Here is a 26,963-nt window from a genome sequence, read left to right on the forward strand (position 1 = left end):
AGTGAGTTTTGCTTAACATAACATGGCTTTACCAAATAGTCACAGCTGTGAGGTGCTGTTTCCAAATCTGACTTGTATTGGGTTGCTTTTACAGTAAAGGATTCTGTTACCTCTCCTATAAACATTACAGTTTAATATTTTTATTTAAATTACGGTATTTTCCCTGCGAATTTACAGGAAAATGATCAAATAGTCGCACTAAACGCGTTGTAACTACGAGTCAAGTTCAAGTGCGTGGGAGTGCGCTGCGTCATTCTGACGCCGCGCTGCTATTGGCTGGCGAGCTTTGCGTTTGGCTCCACGGTGCCCTCGGTGATCGCATCCGGCAGAGGGCGCGTTTTCTTCCGCCTGTTGCGTCTCTCCGCACCCCTCTCCTCTTCTCTCTACCCGGACTAAAAGAGCCGAGAGATCCAAATAATTTGATGAATCGATTCATTCGAACAGGTCTCTGCAGTCAAGCGGTTCAAGAAGATTTACTGACGACTTAACGCTCCTGACATCCGTGCTAAAAATAAACACGAGACATTTTAATAGATTTAATGGTTACGATGGGAGTTAAGTAGAAAATATAATGGTATATATGGGTCTCTAAACGTAATTCTACTGGATTTAAAGGTTATATTCAGAATTTGCCTATGTCGGTTTTAGTGAAAACTTCATGCCTATTGTGGTAATGCGTTGGATTCGTTTGATGGGATTTATCTGAAAACCATTAAATCCTAGTGGACGCTACGTACATAAAATACTATTTTAATGTTTTTATAATTGTAAATGGCTTAAATGGTTCATAACAACATTTGTGGTTTGTGGTTAAAACCATTAGAATTGGTGTTGTTTTTCAGCGAGGATCCCATACAGAGCGCTTTGTGAATCGGTTCGACTGAATCGTTTTTTTTTTTAAGAATCATTCGTTCGCGAATCGGACATCCCTTCACTGATAAACTGAAACTCCCCGGGTGAGACTGAGGGAGGAAGATGGCGGCCACTGACCGTTCCCGGTCCGAAGCTGCTAAGCAGCGGCGCCAGGATCAGCTCCAACGGTGGCAGGGATCGGAGACGGACCGGACCGGGTCGGAGACGAGGAGCCATTCCTCCGCTCCCGGAAGCCGACGAGGCCGAGTGCGCTTCGCCCAGGGCGCCGTGTTCATGGCCGCCTGTTCCGCTGGGGACAAGGAGGAGGTGTCGGAGCTCCTGCGACAGGGAGCAGATATCAACCACGCCAATGTAGACGGACTGACGGCACTGCATCAGGTATCCGAATCATTTCTGATGCGTTTAAACTTAATTTCACAACCGCTGGCAGAGTTTTAAACTTCTTTATGCGCCTTCCTGAACTTGTGCCATGTATCAAACGCGCCAGTGAGTGCGCGCGCGCTCGTTACATTGTAACAAATTGTAAGTGGTGGTGACGTTAAACGTGTTGTATATGTTGTATAAACTTAAATTATTTAAATGCATTGCCCACCTCTGGTCTGGATGTCCCGTTATTTAAAGTTTGATCATTTGGACTGCATGCATTTGGCATTTTAGAGATGTTTGCAAAAGAGAATTTAGCCAAATGGGTTAAAAAGTCTGATTAAAAAGTTTATAAACAAACAAAAACCAGCTTGAACTATTGTTGTCTAGTCTTTGGTTGCCTTGCTGGCAAAGTTCTGGATCTGGACCAAAGAAGTCTTCATCTAGGCTAGACAACTTCTCTTACTTTTAAAACTAGTTTACACTACTATTTGCAGAAAGGTTGTTGTCTTGGCACTTGTCTTATGTGTATGTGTTTTTTTAATCAAATGAAGTTTTGGGAGTGTCTTGGGCCTCTCCCGTAGCTGTCATGTTTAATGTTGCTACCTACCTACTTCTGATTTTAACCGACCAGCATCCAGGTTTAACTGGCATAGCAAGACTTTCCTCATATCTTTGAGCTACTTCGAAGAATGGTTGGAATTCACTGTTCCTTTTGATGTATTGTTTGTTATTGTTTTCTTGTCTTCATACTCTTGAATGTTTGTTTTAATTGGACAGTCAGGAGGGGAGATGTTTCTGGGATTGGCGAAGTAAAGTTTTACTCGAGTAATCCTGGTACAGACTCTCTAGCTGATAAAATAATTAAAAAATTGACGCATAGCAATAATTATTTTAGGATATTATTAATAACACTTTTAAAGGAAGACAGTGGTGTTACATACTGTGTTGTTGTTGATTGGACAGGTGAGCACAGGTGTTGACAGTAGTCATTGTGATGTCACAAAAGCTTTGAGTCTTAAGTCGTCCCTTTTAAGTAAATGTCATGCATTCTCCAACTTGATGACTTGATTGTTTGCCATTTTTGAACTGCAACTAAAGTTTTGCATTTGCATCTCTTTTTAGAAATGAAACTGGGTTTGTTATTGAATGTTTTGGTTGAATTTTTGCAGCACGGCGATGCAGTGTTTGCGTGGCGAGTGACTTTCAGGGGTGGGGCTTCAAGTTCATGACATAAGCTGAATTAAATGAGAGAATAAAACCCGAATGAAATCATAGTTTGATGAATACTGATTATTAGTCACAGTTAAGTTAGTCTGGGAACACGCGGCTCTCTGTTGTGGAGTGTGTGTGTGTCTGTGTGTGTGTGTGTGTGTTTAGCTCTGGACAGAATCAGTGTCACATCCTGTTAAAGACGCACATACACATACAGACAGACAAACATCAACACATATGCTCCCCTCTGTCACAGATAGAGTTACAAACATGCTTTATCACCTAATCGTCCTAAAGTAAACAGACGATTCGGCACGCAGATGGACGAGGAAAGAGAATTGTGACCAGATCTTCTCATGCTTTTGCAGGCTTGCTCAGAAAAAAACTTAAACCAAAATTATTCGAGCCTCAAACACAACCTGAACTGCGGGTTCTTGAAACTTAAAGAACTAATAGAAGTGTGAAACTTGTTTCGGAGCGAGTGAGCGAGTGTTTCTTTATGTGTGTAAATGTTTGTATATTGCTCTGAGCATATTAGTTGTTTTTAGATCATATATTTCATGTATATAAAACACCTTGCTCTGTTTACTACAACTGAGAGTATCCGTAAATGACACCTGTTACACGAGCCCATATTTGTTTTAATATTTATCAAACAAATGCTCGTAGAGCTTTCCACCTGTTCAAAAATCTACAAAACACAATATCAGCCTTTACTGAGTAATACTTTTGTTGCAAAGTAACATTTTGTGTTGTTGTGAATGATAACTTCTACCAGCAATGGCACTTGACAAATTTGCTGAATATAATCTGCGTCCATAATATATTTATTACACTGCCATCTTAAAATAGTAGTAAAGCACTCAGAGCTGTGCTATATTGTGAATTTTGTGATGATTTTGTGCAACATGCAACACAACTGTATTCACAATATAGCATTATTCCCTCGCCCACTTTTTAGCTTAATTATATTAATGTTAAAGGGGACATTTCATTCAAGACTTTTTAAGATGTCAAATAAATCTTTGGTGTCTCCAGAGTACATACCGTATGTGAAGTTTTGCTCAAAATACCATAAATATAATTTATTATAACGCGTTGAAATTGACACTTTGTAAGTGTGACAAAAAATGAGCTGTTTTTGGGTGTGTCCTTTAAAATGCAAATGAGTTAATCTTTGCACTAAATGGCAGTGCTGTTGTTGGATAGTGCAAATTAAGATGCAGTATTATCCCCTTCTGACATCACAAGGGGAGCCAAATTTCAATGACCTATTTTTTCACATGCTTGCAGGGAATGGTTTACCAAGACTAAGTTCCTGGGTTGATCTTTTTTTACATTTTCTAGGTTGATAGAAGCACTGGGGAGTGGGGACCCAATTATAGCACTTATTGCAAAGTTAGATTTTCATGCCATGACCCCTTTAAAGGAGTAGTCCACTTTAAAGATGGGTTCCATTGACTTTTCATAGTAGGACATAAAAATACTATGGTAAGTCAATGGGCCCCATCTTTAAAGTGGACTACTCCTTTAATATCTGTATCTATATTTGAAATTGTATATGCATACTAATTTAATTTACATGCATTCATTTGGCAGAAGCTTTAGTTTTATTAGGGCTGGCACGATTACGAAATTTGCCTGAGGGTTTATCGTCGAATAAATTGTGGCGATTATGACGATTAATTGCCTGTTTTAGGGCTTTGGTGGTTATGGCGATTAATTGCTTGTTTTATTGCTTTGACTCTTAATTCTTTTATTTTTGTTCATAAAAAAATTCCCACACATTGTTGTGATTATTTAAATTAAATATTTATTTTGCAATAAAAAAATAAATATATTTTGCAAGGTTTACCTGGCAGTAAATATCAATACACAACACACATAATTATTATTAAATGACAATATCTGAAAATTCTTCACAAGAAATAAACACAATAAAGTGTTTAAAAAAAAAAAATAACAGAAAATAAAAATGCAAAATAAAGTGACTATACCAGAACAGGCCTTAAATAGTAGCCAATCCTACTAAGGTCATATTAGTACCGGACCACATGTCAATCAATTCCTTACAGATCCTTAAAAATAGCATCCTTCACTTCCCTAAATTTGGAATCGCTGTTTTGGAAACTTATGTTTTACCTGGCAGTTCATACTGCTTATCAAAGTTTTTAAAGAAATGCTGTTTTTCCACTGTATTGAATGGCTTTGCAATTTATTGCGTTGCGTTACACTGTCAGTTAAGGAACGCTATCTGATACGGTCTCGTTTATACAGACGCTGCAGCTCCCCCTTGTGTTTTTTGAGAGATGTGCAATCATTGCGGTGATCTGAAATCATTGCGGTTGTTTGACCTTATCGCGATTATTTAATCGTTGTGACAGCCCTAGCTTTTCTGCAAAGTGACTTACACAGTGCATTACAAGGTTTACACTTTCCCTGGGTTCGAACCCATGACCTTTTGTACTGCTAACCAACGCAATGCTCTACCACTGAGAAGCACAATTTAATATCGTCTCAGTCCTGTATTTGATTTTATTAAAGCAACACCAAAGAGTTTTTTTTACCTTAAAATAACGCTTCCAAAACAGTTTCAGTCGTTCATCCACTCTAAACAGGGTGAACAGCACTTTCACATTCGCTTTGCAGCCCTCTATCGGCCAAAACCGCACTAAAGAAGTTTCCAAACGTCGGGTAGTGGTCCTGTAGTCCGAGTGAATACTACAAAAACTTGCTTTACGGCAGACCTACAATCCAATCAGAGCCAGCTATGCCTCAGTATTTATGACAGTGGTAATGAACAATTACGCTTCTAACCTGTAGGGGGAGCAAAGAGCCAGAGTTCTTTAGTGTTGCTTTAAGTGATTTGTGTGTGTGTGTCTCATGCAAAAGGTTATGAGAGTCTGTGTTTGGAGTTGTTTATATTATTGAAGAGGTGTGCACATGTACGACAATGCTCTGCCGTTGCTCATCCCGATTACGGTCCTGTTGTTCTCCCGTTGCTCAGCGACGGGAATTAAATATAGTCATTGCTCTTTAAGTTTTTCCGTCCCCTCCATCCAAAGTCTCTTTCTCTCTCGCTCGCTCGCTCGCTGGCTCTCTTACAAGTGAGGGCATGGAAAACATTCTTCACGCAGCACAAGCGGCTGTTGTCAAAAGCAAAGGCCAGTCGCACTGAATCATACACACAAACACAGTGACCCAGTCAAGAACTTCACACCTCTGTAATGAAGGTTCCCACTGTTCTACAGAAACCCACACAAACACACACACACACAATGGTTGGAAATGCTTTGTGTCCATGGAGAGAGAGAGAGAGAGAAATGAAAGCAGTGTATGTTTAGTTTTCTATAAGCTGCTCGAGTCCTCTGAGAGATGAACGTTCGTTTCGGATCTGCAGGATGTCGGGTCTTTCCCCCATAACCCTGTCAAAGCACAGCCCGTCGTGGGTTACTGCTGTTCCCCAACCACCCCGAGCTACTTAAAATGATGAATAGCTGCACTTTCTTCATGTAGACTACAGCTAGGCTGACGTTAATAAATTATTTACCTGCACTACAAGCTACTAATAAAAAGTAGTTCAAAACTGGTGAAGCTCTTTAAAGAGATGATATGTTTACGGTGCAATAACTTATAATGCAATATTTGATATGCAATAGATAATGCTTCAGACTATACATAACTTTAAAGTAACAAAAACAGTTTTTTTATTTGTGTATGTCGCAATGTGCACATTTCGGTGTACTGTGTGTGTGTGTCTGTGCACTGTGCAGCCCCACTGATGACTAATTGACATTATTTTGCCTTGGGCTAATGGCAGCTATTTCCCACTAAAACTCCAGGGACATGAAAGCATGGATTTCCCATGATGCAATCTGTTACAGTCACGTGTGATGTCACAGGAAAATCCATTACACTCTGTGTGTAACACTAAAACTGGGTTAATAATAGTACTGCTTAGTTTTTCAATTCAAACAGTACTCTTGGCATACTCTTACTATTTTTATGACACAAAAGATTTCAGTGGATTTAAGTTTTAGTACGAATGGAAAACATTAAAAAAATAAAAGCTGTACAAACATTTTAAATAAACTCCTTTTGTCATCTCCTCTTTTTTTTGCTGGCAAAAATTGTAAGCGTAAAATTGCAGTAATGGTAATTTTCTGTCTCTCTTTCTCTCTCTTTTTTCTCTCTCCAGGCCTGTATTGATGAAAATGCAGAAATGGTTCAGTTTCTGGTGGAAAGCGGCAGTGATGTAAACCGAGGAGACAATGAGGGTTGGACGCCCCTCCACGCCGCCGCCTCCTGCGGTTTCGTCCAGATTGCAAAGTTAGTATCTCTGTCATACAACTTAGTGAGCTGCATTGCATTTTAAGAAGCAATTTAAGAAGCTAATGGTTATAAAATAAGGTTTTTTATTATAAATACAGCAAAATGTCGATAAAACAACACCGTAAAATTAGAAATGCACTATTTAAAGGGGACTTTTTTTAAGATGTCATCTTATATTTGTGTCCCCAGAGTACGTATGTCAAAGGATTAGTGCATTTTCGTAAAACAAAATCCAGATAATTTACTCACCACCATGTCATCCAAAATGTTGATGTCTTTCTTTGTTCAGTCGAGAAGAAATGATGTTTTTTTGAGGAAAATATTCCAGGATTTTTCTCATTTTAATGGACTTTAATGGACCCCAACACGTAACAGTTTTAATGCAGTTCAAAATTGCCGTTTCAAAGGACTCTAAATGATCTCAAACGAGGCATAAGGGTCTTATCTAGCGAAACCATTGTCATTTTTGGCAAAAGAAATAAAAATATGCACTTTTAAACCAAAAATTCTCGTCTTCCTCCGGTCCTGTGACGCGCCAGCGTGACCTCACGTAATACATCATCACGTCAAGAGGTCACGGATGACGTATGCGAAACTACGCCCCAGTGTGGAGAAAGAGGACCGTTCCGACGTTGTTGTATGTGGAATGATCCTAATTAATGTCTTTGTGTCAGTTTATTGTTTAAAGTGGTCCGCAAATGTGCGTTTAATATATGTAACACGTGACCTTTCTACGTCATTACGCAATTACGTGAGGTCGCGCTGGCGCGTCACACGACCGGAGGAAGACGAGAAGTTGTGGTTTAAAAGTGCATTTTTTTTATTTTTCCTGCCAAAAATGACAATCATTTCGCTAGATAAGACCCTTATGCCTTGTTTAGAGTTTTTTGAAACTGCAATTTTAAACTGCATTAAAACTGTTAAGTGTTGGGGTCCATTAAAGCAAAAAACATAATTAAATTATATGGATTATTTTAAGGAAATGGACTAATCCTTGAAGTTTTAGCTCAAAATACCATATAGCTAATTTATTATATCATGTTAAAATTGTCGCTTTGTAGGTGTGAGCAAAAATGTGCCATTTTTGGGTGTGTCGTTAAAATGCAAATGAGCTGATCTCTGCACTAAATGGCAGTTCTGTGTTTGGATAGTGCCGATTAAGGGGCGTTATATCCCCTTCTGACATCACAAGGGGAGCCAAATTTCAATATGCTATTTTTTCACATGCTTGCAGAAATTGGTTTACCAAAACGAAGTTACTGGGTTGATTTTTTTTCATATTTTCTATGTTGATAGAAGCACTGGGGACCCAATTATAGCACTTACACGTGGAAAAAGTCATATTTTCATGATATGTCCCCTTTAACGAAAATATTCATGTTATTTTTATGTCTGTTTAGGTCGTAGGAATCGATTTAAAGGGATAGTTCACCCAAAAATGAAAATTCTGTCATCATTTACTCACTCTCACTTTTTTTTGTTCTAATGAACACATAGGAAGATATTTTGTAAGCAAACCGATCATGACCCCCATTCACTTCCATAGTAAGATAAAAGAATACTATGGAAGTGAATAGGGCTCATGAACGGTTACAAACATTACTCAAAGTATCTTCCTTTGTGTTCATCAAAACTAAGAAATCTATACAGGTTTGTAACAACATAAAAGTGAGGAAATGATGACACAATTTTTGGGTGAACTATCCCTTTAAATTTAGAAGCGCTTTGAGTAATGACTGTATTTAAGTTTACTGCTGCATAATCAATTAAATGTTTCCGTCTTTATTCGCATCACAGGTATTTGCTCGAACATGGGGCAAATGTGGGAGCTGTTAACAGCGAGGGTGAACTTCCACTTGACGTCGCCACCGAGGACGCTATGGAGAGACTGCTAAGAGCCGAGATTAAAAAACTGGGTGAGAAGTCTATTTTGGTTATATGACCTGAATATTTTTTGTGAGATTCTCATTTAAACACTTAACAAAGAGTCGCATTATAGTCTTTAACACTCCATGTGTTTGATCTCTGTGATCCAATTAAAACTAATCACATGCTTCTCTCAGTTAAGCTGGCGGTCATGGGTGTGTTTGTGTGTTTATGGGATGTGTTGGGTTTGAGAGTACCAATAACTGAGTTTGCCACATCAAAGTTCTTATTAAAACAGTGCAGACACCCGCAGCTTTTATAAACATCCTCCATCTCTTGTTAGATGTGTGTGTGAATGAATTATCTTAAAGCAACTTTTTAAAGGAGCTTGTTAGCGTTTAAAGCCATCAGGAACTAGAAACTAGTTTCTGCTTTCATAAAAGCATTCATTGTAGCAGCCAGTACCTTGTGAATACGACTTTGTTTCTCTGTGGACTGATAAAGACGCCCGCACATTCTGACTCCCACAACAATTATGCCAACCAATTAGCTCTTGGCGTTTTTGTGTGCAGTATGACCGTGAATGGTCTGTATAATCGTTGTTTATAATACATTATCAGGTATTGATGTGGAGCAGGCCAGAAGAGAAGAAGAGAGAGTAATGCTTCGGGACGCCATGGCCATGGTGGGAGGAACCGGCGCTCTAATTTCGCATCCAAACACGCAGGCCACAGCGCTGCATGTATCTGCTGCTAAAGGATACATTGAGGTGTTAAAGTGAGTTTAAACTTTTTGACTAAGATTGCAAACTATGAGTGAATGTTTTTGTTTGACTTCTCATTCAATCCTGATATTAAAGCAACCCATTTCCATGAAATGCGTATAAATAGCACGCAGTTGAAAAGTCGTGCGATACATACGTCAAATTCCAATTTTGCGTGCAGATGGTTCGATTATACCGCGCATCTTTTCGTGTCGTTTGATTTATTGGTTTCTCTTTTTTTTTTCATTGTTGCTTGGGTTTGGGGTTAGAGCAAGTTTTTGTTACATAAAATAACATCCAAACCCAAAGTCCAACTCCAAGCAATCATGGTTTAAAGGGATAGTTCACACAAAAATTTAAATAATGTCATTAATGACTCACCCTCATGTCGTTCCAAACTCGTAAGACCTCCGTTCATCTTCAAAACACAGTTTAAAATGTTTTATATTTAGTCCGAGAGCTTTTTGACCCTTCATTGAAAACCTTCATTGAGCATTGAAAATACATTTTGGTCCAAAAATTACGACTTTATTCAGAATTGTTTTCTCTTCCGTGTCTGTTGTGAAGCGCATGCGCGAGACTAAAGTCACGTGACTGCAGTGACGCGGACGACGTGTTATCTGTTATTTGCGCATTTTTATTGTTGTTTTTTAAACTTACAGCGTGCGTCTCCCTCAGACTGTAAACGAGGCCCGGGCACACAAAGAAAACAGCTGGGGCGCACCAGATAACACGTCAGTCGTGTCATACGTCAAGAAAGAGAAGACAATGCTGAATAAAGTCGTATTTTTTTTATTTTTGGACCTAAATGTATTTTTGATGCTTCAACACATTCTAACTGACCCACTGATGTCACATGGACTACTTTGATGATGTTTTTATTACCTTTCTGAACATGTATACCGTACATAGATTTTCAATGAAGGGTCAACAAGCTCTCGACGACATGAGGGTGATTCATTAATGACATTATTTTCATTTTTGGGTGAACTATCCCTTCAAAAATAAACAAAACATTGGATAGCATTAAATAAAAAGAAAATGTATAAGTTGTTAAGCACAGCGTTTTTTTTTAATAAGACCATTTTTATCAACTTACTCCAAAGTAGATGTCTCTTTTAAATTCAGACATGCCCAATTCTGCAAAAAATTTCATTGTAGTGCAGAGCATAACAGTTTATTACCTAACTTGTATATCAATAACTACGAACCAACATTTCGTCCCAAACTAGCTAACATCACCTAAGTGAGAGCTTAACGTAGACTACATTTTCAACCCTGTCATTTAATCCGTTTTTATTTTGACATTTTAGTTTTATTTCTAGAAAACAAGAAAATCACATTACGTATTCAATCGATTTTTGTAACGTGTTTCAGAAAGATGTTCACGGAGCCAGAGAAGTCTGAAAACACACGGTTTATTTTGTTTATTTGGCAAAAGCACAATTTTTTTGTTGTTATTATAGATGTACACAAAAAAATTCTTAATTGTAAGTGTATGATCATAAATAAGTATTTTAAGTTGATTATGCTTTTATAAGAAAAATATCCAGCAAACCGCACCCACTTATTTTTCGACCCAAGGTGTTGAAAAAATGTTGCATATGTTTTCACAAAGGAACTTAACTCAGAAACCATTGCGAAAAGAAAGCTTCGAAAACTATGCTATACTACTTGAGACTTATGCACTTATGCATTACTTGCTTAAATGATTAAATGTAATGCATCTGAATCTTTGAATGTGCATCAGGGTACTGCTGCAGTGTACGGTGGACGTGGACAGTCGGGACAGCGACGGCTGGACAGCGCTTCACGCGGCGGCTCACTGGGGTCAGGAAGAGGCCTGTAGTCTGCTCGTCGAACACATGTGTGACATGAGCGCGCTTAATAACGTGGTAAGGGGGCGCTGACACACAAACACATCTTAAAGAATTAATTTTTAACATTAGTGTAATGATCTAATATTGAATATTTATGAAATTCAATATGACTCTTATTATTTTACTATGCGAGTGTTGGCTGTATTGACCAGTAACAGTTGTGTTTTCTAAAGCGTTGTGTGTTTGTGTTTCATAGGGCCAAACTCCACTTGACGTAGCCGATGAGAACCTCATTGATATCTTGGAGGAACTTCAGAAGAAGCAGAACGTTGTAAGTTTGTGTATATATGTGTGTGTTTATATGTACGCTATCTTATCGTCTCTCTGGTTATGTTCAAAGAGCGCTTTCACTGCCGGCAAATGAGTAGTTATCTTCGACACAAGAATTTTGAAAAAGCAACGTTTTTTGTGGATGTACAGAGCTGACATAAACACAAAAACCGCCTTTCTTTACATAACTGCGTATTTAGTAGTGATGGGAATCGTTTGGACCCTCGTGATTCGATTCCGAATCAATTCTCGACGCACTAATTAACATATTTGTGATGTCATTGTCGCATTTGCGCTATATTTGTCATGTACTGTATTTTAACGCAACTAAGTGCCCAATAAAGTCATTCTCATTTAGATATGTAATTTACATTAATATTTATTTCTTTACTGCTCGTGTGTTGCACCGCCCCTGCAGTTGAATTCCGATATTTGGTTCCGATAAGTCACGTTATTATTTTGTAAACCAACTTTTAAAAATCTATTTTTGACATTTGTGAATCGATTCAGAATCGTCCACAGGTTTATTCGAAAAGCTAAATTGTTTTTTTTATTCTTATAGACACAATTAATTTTTCTCTTTATTTCTTGTTATTCTGGCGATGATTCTTATCATTAGATTTACATTATTGTAATGTAGTAAAAATGTGTTTAATATGAAGTAATCGTTACAATAATAACACAACTGGGACAAAAAAGTATAATTATTTTAATAATAGCTGCTGTTGTTTTTCTAAAGATGCGTTCAGAGAAACAGAAGATCCAGACACCCGTCATCGAGACCAGCCCACCTGTTTCTTCGGCACCTGCTCGACCTCGCAGGTAAAACCATAATCGCATCTCTTCTTGTTTGATGAAACCCAACATGACTCTTGCAAATGTAAATGATTGGGAAAGTTAAAATGAAAGGTGAATGCTTTTATGGAAGTGCTATTAGTGCTATTAGAAATAACCTACGTATCTTTCTTTTTTTTATAGAAATAGGATTTTTTTAAATGTTACCTACTTATCTTTAACTAAAATGAAGTTAGGTGTGCTGTTGGCTATTGGTCGACATTACAATATTTTATTTGCACAACAGCTACTGTGGTTAGGGTAATTCCAAGTATTTAATGCCGCAAAATAAAATAGTTGTAGCTTTGTCGTTGCCCCTGGTGCACACTTATTGGCATCTCACTGACTGGCCAATTTTTACTTGTTTTCTGGCTGATCCCGACCCTCCAGGACATCAATCTCTCGTATGAGCAGCAAAGAAAAAATCACTCTTCACGAAAGAGAGAAGCACGCCCTGCCCACGCTCCAAACTCCGCCCGCCGAAGAGGAGGAAGAGGATACGACGCACACGGTGCACGCACCCAAAGCCTCTAGCAGCTCCAGTTCAGAGGAAGAGAGCGAATCAGAGAGCGACGCTGAGTCAGGTGAATACAGTTAAATAAAAATCAACGCCCATTTGATGAAAATGACATCAGCTGAATGTCTTTGCTTGTATTTTCAGAGAAAGCAAAAACGCGAGAAAGGATCAACAACTTGAACAACAAACTCAACAATTCTGCTTCCGTTGTGAGCGGTATGGTGACCAGTACTGTCGGAAACCAGGCTAAAAAGGTGAAGAGAGAACTGTGATTTTTATTTTATAATATGACGAGTTTAAAAATTACGTTAGGTATCACAAAATATTTCGCTATGCAGGTGAATTAGCTTTCGAAAAGCCATAGAAATCTCAGCAGCTAATAAATTAGTTCTGAATGGCTGATTGTGTTGAAATGTAATGTTCACACATTGTCCAAATCCGATTTTAATTACGTTTTGATATAATCAAAAGCTATGCTACAATCTAATCGGAGCATTTAGACCTAAAACAGATTTCCAGTAATGAATTTTTAGCTGTTCACACTTGCAAAAGTGCAGATATGCACAAAAATCCGATTTGACTGACAGTGTAAACATAGACATAGTTTGCAATAGATGCTGATGTCTGTTAAAGCTTTGTTTATACTCGACGCGTCCACATGAGCGCGTTGGTGTGCGCGGCAGAAATGACGTCAACACCGAGTGGGCGGTCGTGCAAGTTGGGTGCGCGAGACCCCATTTCGCACGGCAATTTTTGTATCTGCGCATCCGAAAATGACCGACCTCGAGGCAATTCTGGCCGAACAGGCAAGCCTGTGACGTATCTCTTTGATCAATCCATGCACGACAATGCATAAACTATTTATCTGACACTTTTTAAGTAAAGTATGGAAACCTTACCAATTAAAACACAAATTCTTAACAAATGATTGAGAATTATTGGCTAATATTTGTAGTAAATGTACCACTGGATGAGGAATAAAATACAAACCTTTAGATTTCTGTACTGTTTGTTTAGTAAAACTTTAATAAAATATAAATATAATAAATAAATAAAATATAATGTTTAATACGACATATTTAAGTAATTGACTTTTTTCATATTCTCATATTTATATGATGTTACAAGTATCAGTGTTGTTCCAGCGGCCGACTTCTATCCTCTTCTTTGTGTTTGTTTTTGCACTCGATTGCTTGCGTCGCCCCCTGGCGGTTCAAAGAGTATTGCAACAGGGAGCGCGTCAACTATAAATGCCACGTCTGGTTTTTTTTGAGACGCACGCACAATCAGCAGTGAAAATGTACTGCCGTAATGAATTCAGCTATATGCGAAATGTATTCGGGAACTGTGTGGAATAACATTTTCAAATCAAATGTTTAAGACGAGACTTTCTTTTTAGGAAAACTTCCTTTTATAGCTTCTTTTGGATTTTACAGGAATTGTAAAGTTTATAAATACAGCTTTGTTTATTTTCGCACATTCTTTGTTTTTAGGGTGAACCCGTCCGGACGTCATCGACGGATGCTCCGGTTTCCTGGAGAACGTCTTTGCGTAAAGCAGACAGCTCTGTAACGCTGGGCTCTGCTGGGGCCTCGGACTCAACCGGTGAGGCCCTCAAGGGCCCAGAATCTAAACTGGGCATGACACGCTCGGCATCTAGTCCTAAACTAAGTTCAGAGTCTGATAATAAGGTAACGCACGCTTCAAAATGCACATGCTGAGGTGATAAGTCAAGATTTTGTGTCCTTATAATGTCACTTCATACGTTCAGGAGCCAAGGCTGGCCCGCGTGCAACCAACTCCGTCCAGGCGCTTGTTCAGCATTTCGGACACCAGCACCACCACCACCAATACGGACAACCCCAGCAGGTGAGACATGTAAAAAATTTTATTTAAACCCAAGGGAATATCACCTGTTTGAACATCTTCAAACTTTATCCATCACTGTGTGTAGCTGGTTGAGCCGGAGCTCTTCGTACACGCGCCGAACGAACAGCCAGCCAACGAACGACGTGTCAGGTCTGTTATCTCGCAGCTCATCTTATGGAAGGAAGCTTGATGACTCTTCAATGAACTCTTTAACCACGGGAATCTCGGGATTCAGTCGCCTAAGCTATCTGAGGTGTGTGTGTCTATCCGATTCACTGTGTTTGAATTTTTGTTTTGGTGGTTTATATATTCAAGACTCTCTCTTACAGACCAGCTCAGGAAGATGCAGATAAGAAGGAACCCGTTTCTGTGACAACCTCCAACTCTGTCACCTCGACAACCACAATCGGAGATTCAGATGCCAAACAGAGACGCAGGTGAGTAATGTACCTGAGTGAGTACAGTTATGCGTGTGTATTTACATCACTGAACAGATGGTGGTCAAGCTAGTCAACCATAATCAGATACTGGTTTTAGCAGGGTAGCAGCTTTCTTTTTATTTTTCTAACTTTCAGTTTTTATGTTTGTAGATCTTATCTGACTCCGGTGCGTGATGAGGAGGCTGAGGCTCAGAGAAGAGCTCGATCCAGACATGTCCGTCAGTCCAGACGCTCCACACAGGTCTGTCTGACTTTACAACCTATAGGCTTATGTAGACATACGTCTGTAGATACAGTCTGGTTTACTTGTTAACTGGTTACAACCGTAACAAGTTATAAATGTGTCTTTTTTGCAGGGCTGTCAAAAGATTAATCGCGATTAATCGAATACAAAATTAAAGTTTGTTTTTGCATAATATATGTGTGCGCACAAATCTTTTTAACATGATAACTTTTGTTGAGCAAACTAGATAATAATTAGATTTGTTTGCAAAGTATAGGTCATTAAAGCTGCAATACAAAACTTGTCTCTCTATCGCCATTTCTGATGAAACCTAAAACTTTTGATTGTTTTTCATGCTTTACTGGCATTGACGTCAAGTGATGTCAAAATGTATTTTCCGGTGAAACCAGAGCTGACAGCTCAGTTTATAAATCATTGTTATAACTTACCTTTGCAAAACGGGTAAAGCAAGGAGGCAATTTTTAACACCGATTTCTTTTTTGTAGGGCATACAAAATAAAAGTTTGTTTTTGCGTAATATATGTGTGTGCACTGTGTGTAATTATTTTGTATATATAAATACACACACATGCATGTATGTACTTAAGAAACATTTATATATTTTGTTTATTTAGATTTTGATATATTTTATTTTATTTATAAATAAAAAATAAACACAAAACACTAAATAAACATAATAAATAAATAAACATAATTAATTCTTAAATTTCTTAAATGTATGTGTGTGTTTATATATACATAATAATTACTCACAATACACATGCAAATATATATTATACAAACACAAACTTTTATTTTGTATGCGATTAATCGCAATGAATCTTTTGACAGCTCTACTTTTTTGTTTTAAAGCTTGTAGATTAATTAGTATTTAGTCAATTTTGCAAGCGGTCGATTTAACCAAGTGCCTAAAACTAATTTTTCCACACCTGCCAGTTGCTTACCAGCTTACCACTAAACATTTAAAGGTGCAGTGTGTAAATTTTAGGGGCATCTAGTGGTGAGGTTGCGAATTGCAACCAACGGCTCAGTCCACTGCTCACCCCTTGCTTTTGAAACGCATAGAGAAGCTGCCACCGGACAAACATGTCATCGTCGGAGACAACTTAGTAAAAAAAATTGTCTGTTAAGGGCTTCTGTAGAAAAATGGCGGCGAAAAATGACGACTTCCATGTATGGGGACCCTCTTTGTATGTAGTTAAAAAGGTCTCGTTCTAAGGTAATAAACACATAACGGTTCATTATGTAATTTCTTTATACACCCCTGATCATATAGTTTTGTATATTATTTTGGATTTCTGTCAAGAGATCCTTCTAAAAATTACACACTGCACCTTTAAGGAACACTATGCAATAAGATACTATGTATTAACATTAGTTAGCTATTTTAGTTAACGTAACCTGACAATAAATAATACTTCTACAGGATTTATTTATTAACATTAACTAACTTAAACTAACTTAAACAGACAACAATCAACTAACATAAACAAAAATGTATTTTGTTATATTGTTCGTTAGCTTAGCTAGGTGCCTTTCAGTCACATCTCTTTTTTTTACACCCATTTCTTTTTCACCTCATCCTCCGCACTTGTCTGGTTTTATTCACGTACAATCCAGTCTCTCTAATTTATCGTCATTAAGTGACGTGAGTTTGTAATGTTTGCGCATCCCGTTTCCATTTTGGTGGACTTCACGAAACCCAGAGCAACCGGATTGACGTCAAAGTACCACGAGAATGATTCGTAAGCACTCGTTTTCGACTCGTTCTCCTACCTTGATGATGTCATAATTACCGATTGATCTGTGCAGAGCTGCATAAAATCGACAACACCCATTAGCGCCATGCCTAGAATTTATACAAATTGACACCCTTTTATATATTCCTCAATTCCAGTATTTACGTGCATTTGGCGAGTGTTAATTTCAGGCCCTTGTTTTAACCATTGATCTAAATAAATTTTATTAGATGCGTGCTGTTTTTAGGACATTTTTAAAGATATTTGTACCACAAACACTTGTACAGGCGATACTGACAGACTGATACAGCGGACTTCATCATCAGAAGAATTGAATCTGTCTGAAACCAAGACTGACCTTTGAACCGGACCCTTGACCCTAACACAAGCAAAACATTTGTGTGGAATAATTTTGTGGCGTTCAGACATCTCTGAGTGACTGTTGTGTTTGGTCTTCAGGGTGTAACTCTCACAGACCTGCAGGAAGCAGAGAAGACAATAAAGACGGAAAACAGGGGCACAGAGAAGAAAGACGACGAAGAGAAAGAAGCGAAGCAAAAGAAAGCAGATGAAGGGGTGAGAAAGGTTAAGCGTAATCTAGATATCGGTGTTTGTTTTCTGATGGCCGTTTGTTTGTTGCCATTGATTTTGCGAACGAAATAACCGCAGATCACTTTTGGTTAAATATTTGTTACCGTTTTGCATGCAGGAGGTAAGCTGGCGCTCTCGTATCGCTAACCTGCAGAAGTCGGATTTGTTGGGACTCACGCACCCACCCGGTGCGCCACGTGCTGATAAACAGGGTGAACTTTTGTCTTTAAAATTTTCAATTTAATGCATTTATATTTTTCATTTTCGTAGTTTAACTTTGTTTTTGGATTGTGTTAGATGCGGAGACCACTGCCGGAGACAGCGAGGAGTTGTCGAGAGAGCGCAGGAGGGCTCGGAGGAGAGCGAAAACCAGCGAGGTGAGTACATGGAGGACACGTATAAAAACGCACAAGTGTTCGGCTTCTGTGTTTGAACTTTGACCCCTTTGTGTTTTTTAGGGCGATGATAATGACCCGAGTGTAGAGGATGAAAGTAGCGGTGGGCGGGACCCACAGGTTTGAACAATAAGCATGCTATTTTGTTTCATTGACGTGTTTTTCCATGCAATTGCTTTTGTCTGAATGGGCGTTGAAATGTTTTTTGACAGTTTCACAGTTTCCTTCATGTTATTCAAGGTTTGAATGATGGATTAGTCATATTTTTACAAACTCTAGGGAAATTTACGGTACATTTAAGGTAACGGTTCCCCCAAAAATAAAAACTCATCATTCACTCGCTTTGTTTTTCCAAACCGGAACAAAACTTGTTTGAGATTTCCTTGTCATGCTGGTGTTTGCTTTACAAAGAGCAGACGTCGACTCCTGAAAAGAAAAGGCCATGTGACTTGTGCACCATACAAAAAGTTGTAGTCAACACAGTTTGAAGTTTCCATATAAGAAGGGAACTTTGCACTTTATTAAAGTTGTTTATTTCAATATTTAAAGCATGCATATGTTTAAAGCATTGCACAACCCTTTCAGAGTTTGTTTGTTTGTGTTTACGTTTTCTTCTTAAAGTGTGAATTGTTTTCTGTCTCTCTCACGCAGACAGAAAGGCATGTGAGCAGCAGGTACGAGTTTGACCTCAGATCTTTTGTTTTGTTTGTGATTGTGGCGTGCGGTGTTCTCATTTCGTCTCTCTGTTGCCCCCCTTTAGCTCTGATTCGGTCTTGAATGATTACATTCACACGAGAGGATCAGATTCCAGGGACTTCAAAAAGGTGCGGAGGAATTTGCAGATAAACTGATTGTGTTACAAGGAAGTATGCGTGTGTAACGTGCCTGTATTCGCGTGTCTGTGTGTGTGTCTCAGATGTTCGAGGAGGTTTCCAGGGAAAACCGTCGTCTGCAGACGCAGCTATCAGACATGCAGAAAACCATTTCTCTGACACGATTGGAGTTGGAAAAAGCCACCCAGGTGTGTGCATGCATATTAAAGCATATCACTGCTGTACGAATGGAAGGATGAAGGGTTGTCATGATACCAACATTGGAATATTTCATGTAACAATTTTTATTTAATTTGTTTATATTCATATTTAAACCGCAAGTAAACTAGTGCTGCAAATAACGATTATTCTTATAATCGATTAATCAGACCATTTTCCCCGATTAATCGTTTAATCGGATAGTAACCTAAATATCTACTCGATTAGATTTTTCACTTGTTATAGTTAAATAAAAAATAAAATTACGGGATTCACATGTAGAGGTGTATTTCTAAAGGCTGTTTACACCTGGTATCAAGATCTGTTTTCATCGATCGGATCACAAATGGACGAGAGCGACACATTCACGTTTACACCTGGTATTTAAATCTGTCTCTTTTGTCCACTTTCGACCACTTCTGTTCTGATTACTTTGAGGGAATTGTCTGTGGAGACTGTGGGGGAGTCCCTATGCTTTCATTTAAACGCAAGCGGTAGAAATGATGGGTTTAAATTGCCGCAAACTAATATTAGGTCAGTTTGCTACTTGTGTTGTAAGTAAACATGCTGCACATTGTTTTGTATATGTTATGCTGCGTTTACACCAACTGCGTTTGAGGCGTCAAAATCGCATCTACCGCGCCTAGTTTGCCGCTTGAACAGTTTGAATGCATGAAAGCAAGCATTTGACGCGCGTCAGAGGCAAAATCGGCTTCTTGTGGGAGGGGCAAGTGCTATGCAGTTTTCTGTTTGCAAGATGGCTGATGTTGATTGTGCATTTATCGAGAGAGTAACCGGTTTGTATTTAGTCACCTTACTATAGGGGTAAAATAAATTCGCCAAAGTTAAAATTTTTCAACTCAGGCGTCAGCCGCAAATTCGCGTCAAACGCAAAAAGCACCATTTGATCGAACTAGACGCGCGAATGAGGCGGAATTGCGTCTAGCCGCACCAAACGCCTCATCCGCGCTACTTTGGTTTTATCAATGAAAGCCTAAAGATAGCGCTGTACACTGTGTGTTCGCGCTAAAAGTAAAAAACGATGTAAAACATTGTGCTCGGTACATCACATTAGATCAAGAGACAGAGAGTAGGCAGTCTCTTGTGACTGTTCGAACACATTCGACCACATGCACCACAAAAGCAATCCAGTCGAAACGTTTTACACCTGTCTGTATGGTCATCCACTTGTGATCCTTTTGGTGAAAACGCATCTTGTGTTGATATGATATTACGTTGATATCATCTTGCGCAATGATATTACGCAGTGCCCAAAAATAGTCCACTTAGGGTGGCCATACATGCCATTTTCGCCGGAACACTTCCTGGCCAGTATTTCAGGTGCGTCCTCCGGAAATCGCATTGGTTGGCCGCATAAGTCATCAAGGTTTAATATTTCAGGTTCTATTTCAAAACAGCAACCGTTACATTTCAAGGTAAAAATAAAATTATAATGATTGTATGTCTTAAGAGAAATAAATATTAATTTTATAAATGTGTTTAACTGTAATGTGAGAACCTCGATGACGTATGCGGTCGACCAATGCGACTTCAGGAGGACGCACCTAAAATCCTGCCCAGGATGTGTCCGGCGAAAATGGCACGTATGGCCACCCTAACTGTGGGTTCACGTCAGACGCGTTTGAGGCGTCAAATTTGCGTAGTTGGACGCTTGAACATTTTGAGTGTACTCGCTTTATTTGTGCGTGAAAGCCGCGCGTGAAATTCTAGTCATCGAGTCATTCACGCAGAAATTTGCGTCATTCGCTTCCTGTACTCACGTCACTACTAGAGCAAGCTCCTGATAGGTTAACGCTTGCCAAATGTAAGATTTTTTAACTTGCGCGTTTCACGCGGCAACGCTCAATTTGCGTCATTCTCGTTGGACGAGGCGGAATCAATGCTAAACGCCTCATTCGTGCCGCGAGACCTCCAGATGCGCGTCAACGCTTTTTACATTGACTTAACATTAAAATCACTCGTGCTTGATGCCTTTACCGCGACTGGTGTGAACGCAGCATAAGTCTCCTGCTATTGAAAGTGCTATTTCAAGGCGCTGCGTAATATCATTGCACCTCCTGCAGCCATGTTATGGCAGCAAAGTCCTTGATTATTACGCCAGAATGAGAGTATAGTTCCTAGCCATATCGGCCTAGAAATCGTAACTTTTAATTTTCCGTCAGTCTTAGTACACGATGTAACTACAGAAGAGTAAAGTTTTAAATAGGAAAAATATCGAAACACTTTGGTTATTTTTTTGCGAAATGGTAATGGTCTAATCAGATTCAATGGATTATGCTAAGCTATGCTAAAAGTGGTACCGCCAGACCCGGAGATCGGCTGAATGGATTCCAAAACGCTAAAAATCTAATGTTTAATAACTCTTGGGGAGCTGGAAAATGTGCATATTTTTAAAAAAAGTAGAGTGTCTCTTTTAATACCAGGTGTGAACGGCCCCAAAAAGTACAAAGCGCTATGAAAAAAAGCAGCGCCTGACTTCATTATCACGCAGCTTGTGCTGTATGAAACGGACTCATGAGTAGGCAATGCGAAACAATGTAACTGTGTGCGCGTGTGTGTTTAACAGAGGCAGGAGAGATTCACAGACTGTACCGCTCTGCTGGAAATGGAAAAGAAGGTGAGTATACATGACAAGCACATTTCTGTTAAAGCCATTGAGAAGCTAAAGTGATTCCAAGTTTATGAAGTCACACACCACACACCTGCTCTCTCTCTCTCTCTCTCTCTCTCTCAGGAGAGAAAAAGGTTAGAGAGGCGTGCTGCCGAGTTGGAAGAGGAGTTCAAGGTAAGAGCGAAATCCTTCATGCACTTGATCGTCTGACGTTTGCTCTTTTCATCAGCTTTGAATGCTGGCTCAGCAGCAGTTTGGGGATTGATTTGAATGCATCTGTTGCTTAATACTTATCCCTAAAGCAATACTGTTGTAAATTACAGCCGACACAAGTAAAACCTGTTTTGCGTAAGACATTTGTGTCACTTCACTTCAAATGCAATAAAATGACAAGTCATTTTGAGTTTCTGTCAGGGCTGGGAACCAATAACCGGTTCTTAGACAACCCAGGTGAAAAAGTAGTACACTTCCATAGTGCTTTATTTTCGCACACTAATTTTGTACTTAATATACAAAAACAATCATCTGTAGTACTTCTTAAGATGTTCTTAAGATCATCTAAGTGTAGGGGTGTAAAGGTTAACCGTGCAAATGCACGTTTTCTCAATGAATGAATTTTAATGAATTACGGTGAAATCGCGGCACATCCGAAAACCAGGGGGCGCGCTCGTGCAAAAGGTTCCTTTGTGCCACAGAAGAAGTAGCATTGCAAACGCTATCCCAGGAAATTTCTACAGGAATATTTATATCGCTGTTCTTTAAATTGTTTCAGGTATTTTCATGATAATAAAGAATATTTTGAATGATTTTTATTTAACGAGTGTTGCTTTTTTAAATGCACGTTATAAACGACTCCGACTGATAATGATTTTAGATTGATAAGGACTTCCTACTGACCAAATGTCGTAGTACACCAAGCGTGCCGCGCAAGCCCTGAAAGGTGAAGCCAAAACGTCTCGATCGCCCCCCAGTGACTGGTCCCAGTATAGGTCATAAACCCCGCCTCCCCATGTTATTCAATGGGACTTGAGACCAACTAAAAAAATTAATTACACTTCAATTATCTCTTTTCCGAACCTAGTTTCTGTCATTTATTGTAGTTTTTATCACACTGATGCAAATTCAAATGTTTGTTTTTAAAATAAGTTTGTGTTTAGTTAGTTATTTAATGATATAGAAATGGTGGTGTCACGCATGATTGACAGCTGTGATATCGTGTGATATGCGCATTCTGCGAGAGCGAGGGCGGGGTTTTGATTTCGCGGGTTCACTTCCTGCTCACTACTGCGCATGACTGGTCCCAAAATCGCTACTGCGCAGACTCAAGACCCAGGATGTCAGCGCCGTATCGGGACTCTGGCGGCTTCACTTTTCACCAATGGAAGGGAGCGAACAGGCGTCGTCCATCTTTTTTTACAGTCTATGTAGTACACGAACAAACTGTGCATGAAACAAAGAATCGCAGCCTTGCGATTCAGAATCGATTTCAGACAGGCATTTTTAATGGGGACCGCGAGTGAATCATTACGTCCCTATCAAAGTGTACTTCACTGGGCTATTTTTAGACACCATGAATATGGACTAAAATGCACTTTTAACATACTATCTCTGTATAAAAAATTTATTTAGTTAGCACTTGTTACCTTTCATACAAAGATGTGTTCAAGTTTACTACAAGTGGTAGCTAAAAAATTTTTTAAATGCACATTTTAGTTCATATGGTGTTTCAAAATGGCACAGTCAAGTACACTTAGTTGATCTTAAGAACATCTTCAGAAGTACTAAAGATGAATACAAAATTAGTGTGCGAAAATAAAGCACTTTAAGTACACTATGGAAGTGTACTACTTTTTCAACTGGGAAGAGTTAAAACTGTTCCTACAGTAAATAATTTTTCGGTCTGTTCCGTTTTCCATAAAAAATCAGTGCATGCAATTTGTGTACCATCTGAAGAAATGCAAAAGCTTTGTGTGGAAAAAAGTCCACTTTCATGGTGCACGTTATTTGTGTGTGGAGCACACAAATAAACAAACAAACAATGATAACGTTGCAACAACTTCTGTACAAAAACTAACTGGTGTGCGTGTGTCGTGCAGGATTTTGGGGACTTGAGAGCGGACAACCAGAGGCTAAAGGACGAGAACGGAGCTTTGATTCGAGTCATAAGCAAACTCTCCAAATAGAGACTGGAGAAGAGCGAGAGAAATGGCCCAACCCTCCCCCAACATCCTTCCGAGGAAGACAAGAAAGGAGGGGTGAACGTCAGACACGAAGAACTTCCAGAGAAGAATGTCACTGTTTTATGTGGACCGTTCGGATGGGTCACAATTTGACTCGACTTGATCTTTTACCTTTCTGCTATACGAGACTCGTGTGTGCGTGTTTTGAACTTCATGCTTGTTTTCAGGAGACCAACGATGAGACAAAGCTTCAACTTTCTCTTTTCCTTTCACATATATACACACACACACACTTGTGTAAGGACGCATGCATGCACCATGCACATTTTCATAAGCGTGACCACACACACTCGACACACATTCCATGTCTTGGGCAGTATTTTTTGTTTTGTTGCATCTTTGCACGCTACGTCTGCACAACACGCAAACACACAATTGAGAGGTTTTACCCCTAAAATCACCGGGAGGTGGTCTGAATATTAAGGTGTCGCTCAAAGAGTTATCGACTCCAGATATATTGACCAATACAACAAAGACGACAGTCGGTGCAAACTCCTGTGCATGTCGGAAAACACTTTTTTTTTGGCATCTTTTCCCACTTTGCGCACTTATGACGAGCAATGCGGAAATTTCTATTTTCGTATTTTATACTGTTGTGTGAATCCATCCTTGCTACCGTTGTCTTCGTAAGCGTGGATGGCTTTTGTTTATTGTGTAAATGTACAAATATTATTCGTTTGAAATCATAAACGCCATAAACTGTAACATGATATCAGTTTTATTTTCTTCACGTGTTGTTTTTCTAATATATTGAATGAATGTTGGCACTTAATAAAAGATGTGTATTTGTAGCGCAGTGCCTGTTTCATTGCCGTTGTAAACAATGCATTGTTTTTAAAAAAGTTTTATTACACAAACGAGGCACCTTTTAAGAGATTATTATTATTATTAAAAAAAATCAGTTTTTTTGCAAGCCCTTGATTCAAAATATCGCCCATCTGATGCATTTTTTGCATCACGCCCTGTTATTGTAACATCACGTTAGCAATGCAAAGGTTTTGGGTTTAAAACTAATAAAAAATGTATTTCTTGAATGCACTGCAAGTCAGTTTGGATAAAAGCTAAATGTAATCTAATTTAATTGGTGTTTGGGTAGGTAGCTCGCAACTCTTTCTCATCACTCATCATTGCTCCCTAATGCCCATGTACTGCTGTCTAGCAGATGTCCTACATCATCCGAAACAACAACAACAGAAGAGAAGAACAGCTGTAATAATGGATCCAACATTCCCACACAGCCGGAGAGGAAGTTACTGTAAACCTGGACTTTGTCAAACTAATTTATACTGTATGGTGACGTAGACTGACACCTTGTTTAGATTGTCAGAAATTGGTGAAAACGTGGGTGAGAAAAGTTCACGTCCGTTCTGTTTGATCCCTTGGGAGATTCCTACGCATGCAACAGAGATCAGACTCTCGTTACCTTCTGTAAAAACTGAATGACCCCATGAGATACGAATGCCAACCCCCATCCTGGGATCTGTCCGTCTCATCCACATATACACTGACAACAAGCACCGCTCCTAATAAGGTACGCCGAGCCAGTTCTGCTGTAAATATCCCTCAGGCCTGAGACGGAGAGAAAGAGAGAGAGAGGAAGGGAGGGCGGAGAGGAAAAAGTCTGGGGAAAAGAGAAGCGGATGGATTGCGGCCTTATAAGGGTAAAGCCGCTCTTTTCCCAGGGTCTGGAACCCCAAACCTCGGCACGCTGCCAAGAGAAACGCAATAGGGTTTAGTGCTATCTAGTGGCTGAGTTGTGTAAAGACTGGATTTGATTTGTATTATCTTAATGTTATACTAGGCCTTCAATTGCTACAAAGAAATTTTGGGAATTTTATATTACATTTACATTTTATTTTTTTATCCAAAGCAACTTGCACAAGCTATACATGTTGATCAGTATGCATGATCCCTGGGTTCGAACCCACATACTTTTGCACTGCTAATGCAATGCTATACCACTGAGCTACAGAAATACAAAAAAAATGACAGACTGTAGTAATGCACTTAACAGAAGAACTAAAATATGTATGAATGCTTTTGTATCTTTAAAAAAAACAAGTACTGCCTTGGGGGTCCTCCAAAATATTTAAATGCAATTTTTTTGCATTAATAAGTTAATAATAAAATTAAAAGTTAAAATAAAGAGCATTATGTTACCATGATAAAATCTATGTCAATGCTATGTAGCATGCCTAATATTATTTTTTAACATAACCATCATAAGTCGTCGTCTCTCTATCCATTAAGGGATCCTTGGCCTGAAAAAGATTGAAGAGCTCTGGTTTAAATGTATGGTATTGTGAGGTCTTAAACCACTTTAGTTGATGTGTTAAGCTGATTTTCCAAGCCAGTTAAGCCTTATCTCTCATGTAGGCTGCTCTATGTAGGACTGTTGCTTTTCTTTTAAGCAGTATTTTCTTTTCACACAATAAGGTTCACTATCTAGACTGAAAAAAAAGAGTGAAAAACAGTAATGTAAATAAATAAGAGCTGTTTAGTACCGAAAATTTGAACTGGCATTGTAAACGAGGTAAACACTGTGACTGAGGAGGTCAATAATGAATTTAAGATATGACCTCTTTAGGAGCAAATCCGTGCAGATCGGTTTGTAAAGAGATATTTGTTGGTATTGCATCTGCACTTAACATAATACCAGAGTAAATTGGTTGGAATTCTTTTCTAAACAATTTGTTTAAACAAATGGGTGACCTTGCATTTTTGTTGAAATTTAATAATTTAATTGAAAAAATACCAGTTAGGCTCGCTAATTTCCATAAACAAGCTCTAGCGGGATGGACTCTGGCCTACGGATACTTTTCCCTAGGAGATTTTGCATTTGGAACAAAGATATGGTGTAAAAAAATAT

At 38.9% G+C, this 26,963-nt stretch overlaps 1 protein-coding gene across 2 annotated transcripts; it reads left to right on the plus strand.

Moving 5' to 3' along the window:
- Positions 1–472: 472 nt before the first annotated feature.
- On the plus strand, positions 473–25,945 carry LOC135768260 (protein phosphatase 1 regulatory subunit 12A). 2 transcript variants are annotated; one of them, XM_065277496.2, is made up of 24 exons: positions 473–1,251; positions 6,650–6,780; positions 8,581–8,699; positions 9,270–9,426; positions 11,163–11,307; positions 11,489–11,563; positions 12,302–12,384; positions 12,787–12,980; positions 13,058–13,167; positions 14,407–14,604; positions 14,685–14,782; positions 14,868–15,035; positions 15,112–15,219; positions 15,373–15,463; positions 17,665–17,781; positions 17,915–18,008; positions 18,094–18,173; positions 18,255–18,311; positions 18,813–18,865; positions 18,952–19,015; positions 19,108–19,212; positions 21,810–21,860; positions 21,978–22,028; positions 23,951–25,945. In XM_065277496.2, exons 1-24 carry the CDS (start codon positions 976–978, stop codon positions 24,035–24,037), a joined length of 2,712 nt encoding a protein of 903 aa, XP_065133568.1. In that variant the 5' UTR covers positions 473–975; the 3' UTR covers positions 24,038–25,945. The 2 variants fall into 2 exon arrangements, with proteins under 2 accessions (XP_065133568.1, XP_065133569.1); XM_065277497.2 differs by having other exon boundaries at positions 476–1,251; positions 18,843–18,865; positions 23,951–25,943.
- The last annotated feature ends 1,018 nt before the right edge of the window (positions 25,946–26,963 follow it).

This window comes from Paramisgurnus dabryanus, chromosome 23 (genome assembly GCF_030506205.2).
Source record: "Paramisgurnus dabryanus chromosome 23, PD_genome_1.1, whole genome shotgun sequence".
In the NCBI taxonomy this organism is placed as follows: Eukaryota; Metazoa; Chordata; class Actinopteri; order Cypriniformes; family Cobitidae; genus Paramisgurnus; species Paramisgurnus dabryanus.